This window comes from Austrofundulus limnaeus, unplaced genomic scaffold, assembly GCF_001266775.1.
Source record: "Austrofundulus limnaeus strain Quisiro unplaced genomic scaffold, Austrofundulus_limnaeus-1.0 Scaffold11, whole genome shotgun sequence".
Taxonomy (NCBI): domain Eukaryota; kingdom Metazoa; phylum Chordata; class Actinopteri; order Cyprinodontiformes; family Rivulidae; genus Austrofundulus; species Austrofundulus limnaeus.
Window position 1 is genome coordinate 4805199 of NW_013952413.1, and position 13326 is coordinate 4818524.

At 41.6% G+C, this 13326-nt stretch overlaps 2 protein-coding genes across 6 annotated transcripts in view; one reads left to right on the forward strand and one right to left on the reverse strand.

Annotated features, from left to right (window-relative positions):
* Positions 1–1593, forward strand: LOC106513345 (RING finger protein 224). Of its 2 annotated transcripts, XM_014002134.1 has the most exons (3): positions 7–430; positions 539–890; positions 991–1593. In XM_014002134.1, exons 2-3 carry the CDS (start codon positions 556–558, stop codon positions 1088–1090), a joined length of 435 nt encoding a protein of 144 aa, XP_013857588.1. In that variant the 5' UTR covers positions 7–430; positions 539–555; the 3' UTR covers positions 1091–1593. The 2 variants fall into 2 exon arrangements, with proteins under 2 accessions (XP_013857587.1, XP_013857588.1); XM_014002133.1 differs by having other exon boundaries at positions 1–890.
* Positions 1594–2477: 884 nt separating this feature from the next.
* Positions 2478–13326, reverse strand: part of hipk1b (homeodomain interacting protein kinase 1b) — a 17182-nt gene continuing 6333 nt past the window's right edge. The window contains exons 8-18 of one of the 4 annotated variants that reach the window (XM_014002137.1): positions 10274–10458; positions 10037–10187; positions 9230–9416; positions 8969–9087; positions 6824–6958; positions 5682–5839; positions 5489–5560; positions 4792–4950; positions 4493–4713; positions 4305–4417; positions 2478–4189 (exon numbers count right to left, since the gene is read on the reverse strand). In XM_014002137.1, coding sequence (XP_013857591.1) covers positions 3728–4189; positions 4305–4417; positions 4493–4713; positions 4792–4950; positions 5489–5560; positions 5682–5839; positions 6824–6958; positions 8969–9087; positions 9230–9416; positions 10037–10187; positions 10274–10458 — 1962 coding nt within the window. In that variant the 3' untranslated portion in view covers positions 2478–3727. Of the gene's footprint in view, positions 4190–4304; positions 4418–4492; positions 4714–4791; positions 4951–5488; positions 5561–5681; positions 5843–6823; positions 6959–8968; positions 9088–9229; positions 9417–10036; positions 10188–10273; positions 10459–13326 lie in introns of all 4 variants that reach the window. The other 3 variants (XM_014002136.1, XM_014002139.1, XM_014002138.1) reach the window with 3 other exon arrangements.

Below are 13326 nucleotides of genomic sequence, written 5' to 3' on the forward strand. Positions count from 1 at the left end.
TTTTTTTTTTTTTTTTCTTAAATTTTTTTTCAGCACACGTCTCAAATACAAACAAACAAAAGGCAAACTGTTTCATGTCGCCTAAATGCTCTGGTTTCCCTGCTTTCAGTTTAATTTTGTGTGACATCGTCTGTTTTCATAGCAAAAATGCAAATAAAAAATCCGGCCTTTAATTGACCTTACTTTGGAATCTGTGTGTCGCCGAGTTCGGCTGTAAAAGTCAAACGTTTGTGAAATAATTGAATGGAATACTTGAAGTCACGTGGAATTCCTCAGAAGGCTCCTTGAGGGCAGCTCTTCTCTGGAAGTGATGCTTCCTTGCTGTGGGACCGCCCCCTGCTCCAGCTGCTGTATAAAGCTCAGGTGGAGTTTTACCTGTCAGATTATACACAGCAGAGAGGAGGGAAGCAGCCTCACCACTTTCAAAAAAGTGAGTGTTTTTATTCTTGCATGTTTGGTGCTTTAAAAAATAACTTAGCTGCTATAATTCCACTCTAAACTGTTTTCACTGAGCTGTTTTTGTGCTCTTCCTCTGCAGGCCTCTACTCCGTCAAGATGCCACATCTTCCTGAAACCAGCGTGCCCCCCCAGGAGGACCTGATCTGCTCCATCTGCTGTTACAGATACTGTCGCAAAACTCGCCTCCCCCGAGTCCTGCACTGCAGCCACACCTTCTGTGCTGTCTGCYTGGAGAACATAAGCAGCCGCTGTAACGTCATCCACACCGCCCGCTGCCCGCTGTGCCGCTGGACCACCTGCACCCCGTCCGCTCTGGAACTGACCCATTACCTGAACATCGACACGGAAATATGGGACCAGATTACAGCTGAGACAGAACCGCTGTGGGTTTTAGAGGACGTAGAGGTGGAAAAGGACACCAACCCAGAGCCGTAAGTTCAACATTTTTATTTGTATTTACAAGCTGCATCCTAGTTTCTGCACACCCCGTGTTTCTTTTAAAAACAAACCTCTCTTGTGTTTTATCTTTAGGAAAAGAAAGGATTTTAAAAGCAAACTCCAGCAGTTTTTCCAGAGGTCTGTAGCTGTTGGGGACAGGAGAGGATGGAGGATCAGCACCAATCAGTTTTGATCAAAGCTTGTGTGACGAACGAGCCAACGGGCTGAGGACTTGAAGTGTCATCATGTGAAGTTCTGGACTCCTTGTTTCTGTCATGATCCTGACCAGACTCTAACGTTTTTGTTTTACTCATCAGCACTTTAAAGTACAACAGGACCAAAGTGCTGCGTGGTAAATGTCAACATTTCAGGAGAGATCAAAGCCAAGATTTAAAATCTGACGGCGAGGAAGTAAGGAGCAGGTTGTAAACAATGCTGTAAAGTTTTTATTTATCACAAATAAACTGAGGAAACAAATTTTGTAAAGGAATATTTAAGCACGTGTTGTAATATTTAAGTGTGTTTTTGTTTYAATAATTTTAAATTATTGTACTTTTTAAATATATTATAAACTGTTCTAGGAATGACATCCTTGACTTTATGTTTTATATCATCTATGAATGAAAACCTCTTTGGTACTGACTGTTAATGCTCTTTTGATTCTGTTATTTTATTAATAAAATAAACTAAATCAAGTGTTTGACATGATGAATTTTGTTCTAACCTCTGACTTTTTTTGCATTGTTTTATTAAACATTGTTCAAATTAGTTTGCACATTTATTTTGTAGTATTGACATAAAACAACTGAACTGTGAGGTTTTTAAACTTGTGGTTTTGTTAGTCTGAAAAACACAGCATCGCTAATCCTTATTGATAAGCAGGAAAAACAACTTTTTAACACTTTGAACATTACAATTCATTTACAAAATTAAAAACTTAAAGATTATACTTCACTCGTATTGTGCCTGTTAGGGCACATATCTGATCCTACAATTTTTTTTCTTCTTCAGATATGTATCTGCTTAACCCATGCCCATCTTACATTTTTTAACACGTCACATTGTTTACCAAGAACAAAATCTGTCCTGTCTTGTTTCAGTAAATCCTGGGTGCAGTCTGGATTATTTTTATCTTGTTGTTCAGGTGTGGCCCCTCCCAGAAGTAAATAATCCTGATTATATTCTGTAGAATTGCCCTGGTTTTATTTAGAAACATTGACTTAGATGTGGTTTTCTCTTATATTCAGCTGAAATCAGAATAAATAACCTATTGTTTGTTCACATTATCATTGTACCTTTATGTATAGGCTGATTTATGAGTCACGGTTTACAGTATTTTGTGTCAGGTCATCACAAACCACAGCCTTCTCTGGAAAAAACCTTTATATAAGACTTTGTAAACACAGCTTGTAGTTTGACCTCAAACTATTTTCCTCTTATCAAGTCATTTAAAGCTACTGTTCAAGTAAAAAAGTTTTAACATCTTTATTTAGGGTCCGCATTAGTTCTACCTCCTGGGGCCCCAACAACAGAAATACAAACATCCACCTTAGAGCTTATGAATTAAAGTCAAGTCGCTGTGAGATTATAATTCTTTTATTGGAAACTGTTACAGTGGATTATCGAAACCCCCTTTTCCCTGAAATAAGTCTACCAAACTGCCTCTTTGACTATACTATGTTATGATGAAATACAGGTAAATATTTTGAACATTACGAACACAAAACTGATGTAATAACAGGTGGTGGATAAAAGCGCTCGCACACACAGAACCGCTCAGACATTTCAGACGTGCTGGTGGGAAAACAAGTCTGAACACGGAGACCACCGTCTTCCCTCCTGCAGATAAACCACCTTTGGCAGGACGTTAAGAATGTGTTTGAATAAAACTCTGGAGAAGGTGTGAGATAACAGATTTTACATCAGACACCGATATGCAAATAGTTCTATAAATTAGTCTCTGTGCAGCACAGTGCAGAGTTTGTTACAGCTTCAACAGATTAAGAGTAAAAACAACTGGCCTCAACTCACTTTTAGCTATAGGTCCTACAGTTAGGATTCACATGTATATTTATATTTATATATATAGATAAAAGATTGATTCACGAGATTAGATTTTGAGGAAAACTTAAGAGCTGAGGCATTTTTTAAAAACATAATTAAACGTTTCTCATCATTCCTGGTAGATGATCACTCTGAACTTTATCAATACATTCAGCACTCAGTTTTAAATCCATTTGCATACAAACATGATCAATCCTGCCTTAAAACACAATCACTACATAAACACAAATACCACAACGTGTACTCTATCTAAACATCATCCATCACAGTTTTCACCTCGTCTCCTCTCAATACGTAATCGTCGTTTCCTTCCTACTTTTTCACACTGACATAATTTAAAAACAGTAAAAGACGTGAAGTAAAACAAACAAAAACAAGGTACAAGCATCGTTCACTACAAACCACGGGGCCTTAACAGATAAGTGTGTGGAAATTTTAAAGTAAGGCTCGTGGGAAAATTAAGGACCGGGGAGCTTCGCTATTTGTGGATCTAATCGTGTTAAAAAAGGAGGATCGTCTCTCTTCACACTAAACTTCAAAGATAAACACGTTTAACATATGGTTAACACAATGCCTTAGTTTGATAGAACAGGCTGGGGATAAAATATTAGGATGCAATACCAAAAGTCTTTTCTAAAAGAGCATATAGAAGACCTAGAGCTGAAATGCTTCCTTGTAGTTAAAAGCAGCAAATAATCCATAAATCTAAAAGTTTATTGTCCCTTTGGGGGAAGTATGTTCAGGGCAGTAAAGTTGACTTGTTAATCTATAAGTAGGGGTACTGTGTGAGGCGCCTGGGGCTGAGCTGGTAAGAACTGTAGGCCTCAGCTCGGGGCGTCACGCTGACGTACGGAGACGCGGCGGCGAACTGATGCTGGTACGATGCGGGCAGGCCGTGCAGCAGGCTGCTGATGGACTCCTTGCGACTGGCCGAGTCTCTCCTGGAGGAGGAGGAGGTGTACGTTGCTGCATAGGTGGAGGGAGAGTGTGCGTGGCTGCCGTGGCCACGAGCCAGCAGCTGCTCCACGGCCTGAGAGGCCGAGGACAGGGCGGTGGAGGCCGGGTAGGTGTACAGGCTGGGGGCGGAGCCAGATGCCAGGGCGGACACTTCAGGGAAGCTGTAGTGAGAGGCGGGTACAGTCGGAGGGAACGTCTCCTGGCGCTGCAGAGACAGGTTGGTGTGGGACGTGCCTGAACGCTCCTGAGATGAAGAAACCACAGACTGCACCTAAACAGAAACATTTAACAGAAACAGACTAAATGTTTCAGAGAGGATTTGAAACGGAGGAGTTTTAAAACTCCATGCTCAAGTCTCATTACGGAAAAAGTGTTAAAAGCCTCACCTGGCTGAGGTTTAAGGGGTGGGACTGGCTCTGGACCAGCCCACTTCGATCCATGCTCTCCCCTGAGCTGCAGGGCTGCCGGTTGGACGATCGCTTAGGTTTGACGTAGCTCACTGCAGATCAAAGGTAGCAGTCAATCTGCTGCCATAACATCCATCATTAACACCTCAGAGGCTTCAGCAACTCACCAGTTTCCAGGCGACTGTGTGAAACCGCCCCCCTCTCTGACGGCTGGTGTTTAACTGAGGGGGCCACCACCGCCAGAGACTTGGCCTGCCGTGACGACACGGACCTCATGGTGTTGAGGGAGCGGGGAAGTGGGGTCAGGGGGCTGGCTGTAGAGGAGTCCGAGTCGTGCACGGTGACACAGCTGATGACGTTTGTGCGCTCCGAGCGGCTCAGGCCAACACTGTCAGAGGACCAAGAGTGACTTCCACCATCACTTAACCAACGTCGGATAAAAAGTTGTTTTTTTCCCTCCCCTCACCTGGCTGGGTGGAACTTGCGTTCATCCTCCGTGTCAGTGTCGCTGTGGATAGTGATGATGCTGATGGCGGGGCTGGGTGTGTCGGAGATGACGATCGGCTGAGACAACATGGCGGTGGAGGTGGACGCCGTCACACTGCTGTTGAGTAAAGACGCACCCCTACAGAGGAACAAAACAAACGTTCAAGGTTTCTAACTTCTGTTCAAAATGCAAACATCTATAGCTAATGGTTTCTGGTCTTTGTACATGAGCAGGTTTGCAATGTCCAAAATAAATAAACCAGATCATGTAGTCATTTATGCAACACGGTTTCTTCCCATTTAAAGCACAGAAACTATACAGCATTATTATGACTTTGTTGATTTGTTGCATTTTTCTTTTTTTTTCCATTTATTAAGTTGCAACATTTATTTGTGTAAAATACTGTGGCAGCAGCTGTCTGGGTTTAATATATTTTTGTGCCAAGAATCCTAATTTCTTGTTTAAACTAATGGTTGCATCAGTACATCACAGCAACATCGAAGGCTAGAAAACACGTGAAGGTAGATGATAACAACGGAGTTTAATTCAAGAAAACATTTCAAATAAGGTATCAAATTAGCTTTAACTTTGATAAATGGAGTTTAGTTGCCCCGGGCCAAGAAGGATCTGTTGTTCTTTGGCGACAGACCTGGAAAAGCATCAGAAATTTACAAACCTGTTTCTGTTTTCTGTGCATCTGGTTTTTGCTTTCTTTCTCTCTTGCTGAGTCCTGGGTTGGGTCACGTTTCTGTTGGGTATAAAAAATAAAAATGTAACAAGTTAGCACAGTACACAAACATTTGTGATGCATTTGAGGAGATTTTCACATCCCACATGTGTTATGAATATAAAACTGTTAAGAAACCCACCGCCAGCTGTGTCCTTGCTGCACAGCTGCCTCTGAGTGGACGGTCTCCAGGGGGGACTCGGGGACACTTGACTGATGAACAGAGCTGTGGATGGCCACACCTGGGACCTGCTGCCATGATGATGGGATGAGAATTTGCTGGGTACCAGTTGGCCAGGCCTGCTAAGAAAAACACCACACCTGAATAGATGCGACACAGATTTTTATTTTTTAAGAACCAACCAAAACAAAAAATATCTAATTGCTGGTAAGGGTCATTAAGCCATGCCAAGAAATGAATCCATAAACTGAATACAAAGAGGCAAGCCAGTCGCCAGTTCCCTACACAGGCAGAAGCATAAAGCTACAAGAACGAGCCATTCCTCAATCACAGCACTGGCCTGCAACAAATTCACAAAATGATACCATGCAAAGCACAAACAACAACAGGCTGTGAACAGATCAGGTAGAGAGAAACACAGAACCATGGTGCCTGTTAAAGAAGAAACAGATCAGTTTAGTTTCCTGATTCCTAATAGTCTGCTTGAATAAAAAAAAAAGACATGCCACGAGTTCTGGTGCTGAAACAGAAGATGAGTCAGAGAGACAGGCTGAGGAGAGCTTTTAGTACGTGTTGTAGCTGCTGCCTCCATGGTTGAAATCATGGGAGAACAGGACAAAAGAAGCTGCAAGCAAAGCACAGACCAACTCAGCAACACATGCGCTCCATGCCCTGAGCACACCTATGAGGGGGGGTAAAAACTGGGGAATGAAAATGTGTGAACGATATAATGGGAGGGGGTCCTTTTTGAACAGGAAGAAAATGTCAAATTTTAATCATATTGATCTAATGTCACACCAGGGAGAGTCCCAGATGAAAACAAAAGTGAAAACAAGATGCCAGATCATCAAAAATAAACAATTTACCTACAAAAATAAATCTGGATAAACCTTGGGTTTGACAACCTGAAGTCCACGTATGAAAAGGTGGAACTTTGTAGCATGAAATAAAGACTAGCCCCATAAAAAAACGTGAGGCACAGAAATAAGAGGAAACTTGCAAACGAATGAGAAGACGGGGAGAGTAGGGGAGGAAAGAGATGGCATTGTTAGTGGTAGAGGGAGTGAGCGGTCTTTCTTCACAGGCCGTCATTGTTGCTTTACCAGCACTGTGGCTGTGTGCTCCAGAAGGGTGGGCCGACCCACCCCAGTGCCCAGCCCGAGGGGCAGAGAGTACTGGGGGGCTATGCCTGCTGGGGGTGGGTGCAAGGTGGCCACCATCAGTGGTGTGCAGGAACCCTGGAGGGAGGGAGGGGGGGAGGGAGGGAAGGAGGGGAGGAGGATAGGGTACGGCAGTTTAGGTCATGCTCTTCGTTGGTCAACACAACCACCTGTGCAAGAGATGCACAAAGGTAACACTGGCCAACCACACACCCTACCTCTAGAACAATTATCCATCAGTTTACTAAACACCAACAAGCTAACTTTTTCCAGGGTGGATGATTTTCCTGCTCTATACGTCTGGATTCCATCCTACATTAAAAAACTGTGAATAAAAAGGCCCGTTTAGAACAAAAATATCCAATCAGTTCTGAAAGCAAAACCACAAAAATCAACAACACATCTACAACAGTACAGGTAATTCAACTAATAACATCTTTTTGTTTACATTTATATGTACATTCTCAMTGGATATAATGCAAAAATACACTCACCGGCCACTTTATTAGGTACACCTGTCCAACTGCTCGTTAACACTTAATTTCTAATCAGCCAATCACATGGCGGCAACTCAGTGCATTTAGGCATGTAGACATGGTCAAGACAATCTCCTGCAGTTCAAACCGAGCATCAGTATGGGGAARAAAGGTGATTTGAGTGCCTTTGAACGTGGCATGGTTGTTGGTGCCAGTAGGGCTGGTCTGAGTATTTCAGAAACTGCTGATCTACTGGGATTTTCACGCACAACCATCTCTAGGGTTTACAGAGAATGGTCCGAAAAAGAAAAAACATCCAGTGAGCGGCAGTCCTGTGGGCGGAAATGCCTTGTTGATGCCAGAGGTCAGAGGAGAATGGGCAGACTGGTTCGAGCTGATAGAAAGGCAACAGTGACTCAAATAACCACCCGTTACAACCRAGGTAGGCAGAAGAGCATCTCTGAATGCACAGTATGTCGAACTTTGAGGCAGATGGGCTTCAGCAGCAGAAGACCACACCGGGTGCCACTCCTGTCAGCTAAGAACAGGAAATTGAGGCTACAATTTGCACAAGCTCATCGAAATTGGACAAGAGAAGATTGGAAAAACGTTGCCTGGTCTGATGAGTCTCGATTTCTGCTGCGACATTCGGATGGTAGGGTCAGAATTTGGCGTCAACAACATGAAAGCATGGATCCATCCTGCCTTGTATCAACGGTTCAGGCTGGTGGTGGTGGTGTCATGGTGTGGGGAATCTTTTCTTGGCACTCTTTGGGCCCCTTGGTACCAATTGAGCATCGTTGCAACGCCACAGCCTACCTGAGTATTGTTGCTGACCATGTCCATCCCTTTATGACCACAATGTACCCAACATCTGATGGCTACTTTCAGCAGGATAATGCGCCATGTCATAAAGCTGGAATCATCTCAGACTGGTTTCTTGAACATGACAATGAGTTCACTGTACTCAAATGGCCTCCACAGTCACCAGATCTCAATCCAACAGAGCATCTTTGGGATGTGGTGGAACGGGAGATTCGCATCATGGATGTGCAGCCGACAAATCTGCGGCAACTGTGTGATGCCATCATGTCAATATGGACCAAAATCTCTGAGGAAWGCTTCCAGCACCTTGTTGAATCTATGCCACGAAGAATTGAGGCAGTTCTGAAGGCAAAAGGGGTCCAACCCGTTACTAGCGTGGTGTACCTAATAAAGTGGCCGGTGAGTGTAATTTAATTTTTAATTTTGTCAGCTGCACCATGTCCTCTACACTCACTAAAATCTGGTCAAACTGGCTGCTCCCATCATTTCAGGTGCTCCTGTATTGTCATTATTACAGTAATATGTTGCAAAAAGCCCTTCCCGTTCTGTACCTGAGCAGGCAGTGTCAACCTGCTAGATTTAGACATACATGATGGTCAGAGTTACTGCACTGATAAGGAAACGTTGACTCAAAATTACGGTTAGCTTCTTGTGAAGTCAAAACCAGCAACATTTTCTGGTAGAGCTGTTTGTTTACACCAGTCTCTCAAAAATAGCAGCCAGCCACCTGTCAAAGTCCTACAAACTAAAAATCATTAAAAGTAATAAGTTCTAAATAACTCCTTACCTGTGTGAGCATACTTGGCTGGATCTGCAGCGACTGAGCAGACTGGTTCTGAGGTACAACAGGTACAGAGTTCTCCATCCTCACTGGGAAACTCGAACTCTTACTGGATGATTGGAGCCCTGAAAAACAAACAAACAAACAAAAAAACCATTTCAAAAGTCAAAATATAGCTTCACAGATAAACACTTCTTTTTAACAGTTGACAGTATTAACACAGGTGGGTTTTTAAAATGCTTTAGACAGTAGAAAAGCAACATTTACCTTGAATAGTGGAGGGTGGACACACGATGAGGGTCTGCTGGAAGGGTTCTGTCTGGCCACACAGCCCAGCAGGACGTGTCGGAATCGGCACGCCTTGTTGAGCCAGCCCAGGAATGTTGATGGTCGCCTGCTGGTAGAGAGCTGGCTGGTAGTTCAGCAGAGGCACCGCAGCCCCCGCAGAAGGCACCTGGAGACAAAAACAAAACGTGAATGTGAAACTGCTCCATGAGTAAACAGACCAAATTAATGAGGCAACATCGATTACATGTGATTTATTAAACTGAGGGTGACCTTTAAATAAATATACAACAAACACTTTCATGTTGTATCAATAAAACATACATGATGTATTACTGTAAGGATAGAGTGTTTAGTAACTCAGTCATCTCTTTTTTTAAGGCACACATGAAATATATTTATTAACCAACAAGCTATGTGCATACATGCCCACTCTACTGGTCCCTTCATTTTAGTCACAATTCTTTCATATTTATATGACTTGTGGCAGATTTAAATTTTGCTTATGTAACCCACTGACATGCATCAATATGCAACTTTATATGCATTGAAAACAAATAAATTTAAATAAAATGCATTAGTGGGGGCAGTAAACGTTTACAAATCAGGCAAATTATGGTATTTAATTAGAAGTGACAGTATCTGGAAACTCATTGCTCTCTTTGTGTCTACGTCAAATGAACTGAGTAAAATAAATTTAAAAGTTGCTCGTGTGGGGCTGAAATTGGGCAATTTTTTTTATAGTTTTTTTTTTAATGAAGCAAATCTTCATAAAACCAAAGACCACACCTGGTTATGCTGGTTAAGTTGGCTACTGAAGGTAACAGTGAGGTTTCCTGCTGCAGCGCTGGGGACTGCACTGGTGGAGTACAGAGATTTGCTGCTGTCATACGAGCTCCGACGTTTGCAAATTTCCATGTTCTGGAAGCACGACTTCACACTGGAGAAGATGGAGCGTCAACATTTTAGCAGCTATATTTAAACAAACCTTTATTCATGCCGTCGTTGCAGTTAATACACACTTACTGAGAAATTTGGGGATAATCCATCAGGTGGCTCATGGTGACGAAGGGGTGACCCAGAGTTTTTGTAGGCGTGATCCTTTTGTCAGCATCCAAACGAAGCATTCGCTTCAAGAGGTCTATAAACTCTCGCCTGTCAGCTTTCTCAGCCAGCATGTCTGTCCCCTCCAAGTGAGAAGACAGATTGACCTGGAATACAACACAACCATCAAGACATCATAATACAACCAAAATTCTGGAGTTCTTTAGCTTTTCAGCAATTCCTGTTCTCTTAATCAAACTGAGTTTATCTTCTTTGTTAACTTAAGATCTGTCACTTTAACATGAAAAAATGTTAGAATTTTTGGCTGAAAGCTCAAAAAAACATTTTACATCCAAACAGTTCAAATGCCAAGCAGTTGAATCAGAAAGCAAACAAACTGTACAAAAAGGCAATAATGCAAATCTGTAAATACATTAGAGCAAATATGTAAAGTCAAGCAAATAAATGTGTTGTAAAGTGTGTTGAAGGTTTTTTTGTACTAGACTGAGTAAATATGGTCTTAAGTTAAATATAATTTCTCATTGTTTTATATGATATATATGGTGAAAAATAAATGTTTGGATCATTTTTCAAAAGAACAKTCAAAAACAAGTCTTTGTCAGGCAGGTAAGAAAAAAAGAAATAACATTTGCAATTAAAAACCTAAAATTGAACATCTATTGGTGGTACAGACATGATCTGTCCTGTGCTGAATGACAAAACACCAAATCATTTCGTTACTAAAACCTCTGTGACTTTGCTCTAGATTATTTTAGCAGCATGAATCTGTGCCCAGGTAATGTCCACATGTGGATTTATAGCTTCCAGTAATGTTTTTTTACCTTATTTGTTAGTTTTAAATGGGTTATATGAACACACTGTCTAATGAAAAAATCTTCAGGGAGGAAAATAAAAGACAACTACTGACAACTGCCTTAACTGATGTACTGCAGGATTAGTAGATTGTCAATTCAAATGTTCTCTAGCTATTCATACACATCTAACTTGGAATATGAACAGACACACACACACACACACACACACACACACACACACACACACACACAAAACCCCCTGAAGTCGACGCCCGCTCAGGAGCAGGCAAAGACAAGCATTTAAAGGGCTACTAGAAAAAAAATTGGTAGCATACACAGTGTTCATTTTAACTGGGTTGGACAGCACGGACTTCAAACTTTATAAAAGTTATGTTTTTATACAGTTTTATTTTTTATTTACTTCCAAATAAAACTTTTGCCATAATGTGCGCATTTTTACGCATTTGGTGCGCATTTAGAGAACGTTTTGTGACCAGGAAGTGCTTGAATGCATTATGAAACCTATTTTTCCCCCATTTCCTCAAACACACCACATTTCCAAAACAACCAATCAAAACAGTTTGTCGGTAGGCTTGTGGAGAGAAAGTTCTAGAGAGGTTCWGGGCCGGTCGCAAAGTTTTGGTGACGGGCCAAGGACGGATTGATTTCAGCATTTTGGATTTAGCTAGTAGCGGGTTAGTTTTTAGACCAGATGTGTGTTAGAGCAGTGTTTCCCAAAGTTGGGGTCGGGACCTAAAGTGGGGTCCTGAAACATGAAGGTGGGATCCTGAAAAGATTTTCTGAATTAATTAAATTTTTGCCTTAGTTGTTAGAAAGGAGTGAGGTTAGTGTATTTAAAATGGATAAATGTAGTATAAAAATATTGTYACTATGCCCATGTTTWGTTGACCTGATACAAATGTTTATCATCCAAAAATAKYTGKRRGCWCAGGTCTCTGCTRYTGTTATTTTGTGGGTCAAAAGCTGAAAAGTTTGGGAACCACTGCACTTTGGTTCCCAAAGTTGGGCTTGGGACCCAATAATGGGTCAGGAAGCACCTTGGATAATCTCCAGAAATCAATGTAAAGGGTAATAAAATAATTGCTGATGTAATATTTCCCTTGTAACTATTACAAAAACACAAAAAAGTATAAATAAGTATTTATATTTGTGTACAGGCTCTTTAGATTGTCAAAATCCTGTGTTTTTAGGGTTATTAACAAAGTTCGTCTACTCAGACCAGTAATATTTGGGGTCACAAGTTTTTGCCATGGATGGTTGGGGGTCAGAAGATAAAAAGTTTGGAAACCACTGTGTTGGAGTGTGCGAGTGTGTGTGCAGTTTTTGTAGCAGTGTTGTTAGTCTGTGTGTCAAAATGAGTCATCGTTTGACTGTGGAGGAAGCTCTGAATTACGGTGCTTCAGCTTGATGAAGAAGACTGAGTAAGGGGAGTAAGACGGAGTGCCGGTGGACTTCAGACTCGGAGTTTAGTTGTTTGTTTGTTTGGCATGGAATATGTAAAATATAATCGGAACAGAGGCAAACTGCACCACATTATACAAGCTGATTTCATCTCCAGGGGAAGACCAAGAGGAGGAGGGGGAGGAGAGCCCACCCACTCTGTCAGACCCACAACACAGAAACTACAACGAAGTCGGACCAGGACCAGAACCAGATCCCTGCTGGCAGCAGCAGCAGAAACAGCAGCTGAAACAGATGATGGGACATCAAAATGAAACCAGACAGCTCCTGTTGTAAAGCCGTTTTCAGCCATGGAGTGCAGGTAGATCTGCTGTCCCCCCACAGTCCAAAATACCTTTTGTTGTTTTCTTTTGTTTCTGATACAGTCAAGACCATCTGTGCTAACATCAACAAACATGCTACAAAAAAAAAAAAACTGGTGGAAAAAAATATAAATGGGCTCAAATAGACAGAGGAGTTATATAAATCTTTGGGTCTCCTGACATTCTTCTATGGTTCAACTGCCAATGTTCAGGACTTATAGTTGTAAAAACAAAGACAAAAAACATGAGACATAAGGTTGGAGAGATTTTATGATAGTCATTGTCACACATTTTTGAAATGTTTGTAAAATAAAATAAAATAAAATAAAATAAACACGGGACATTGTAAGCTTGGAGATAATTTGTGGAGGAGTCATTGTGACACATTTAGTATGTTGCAAAAAACGCCAGGGAATTTACACACAATTTAATGTAA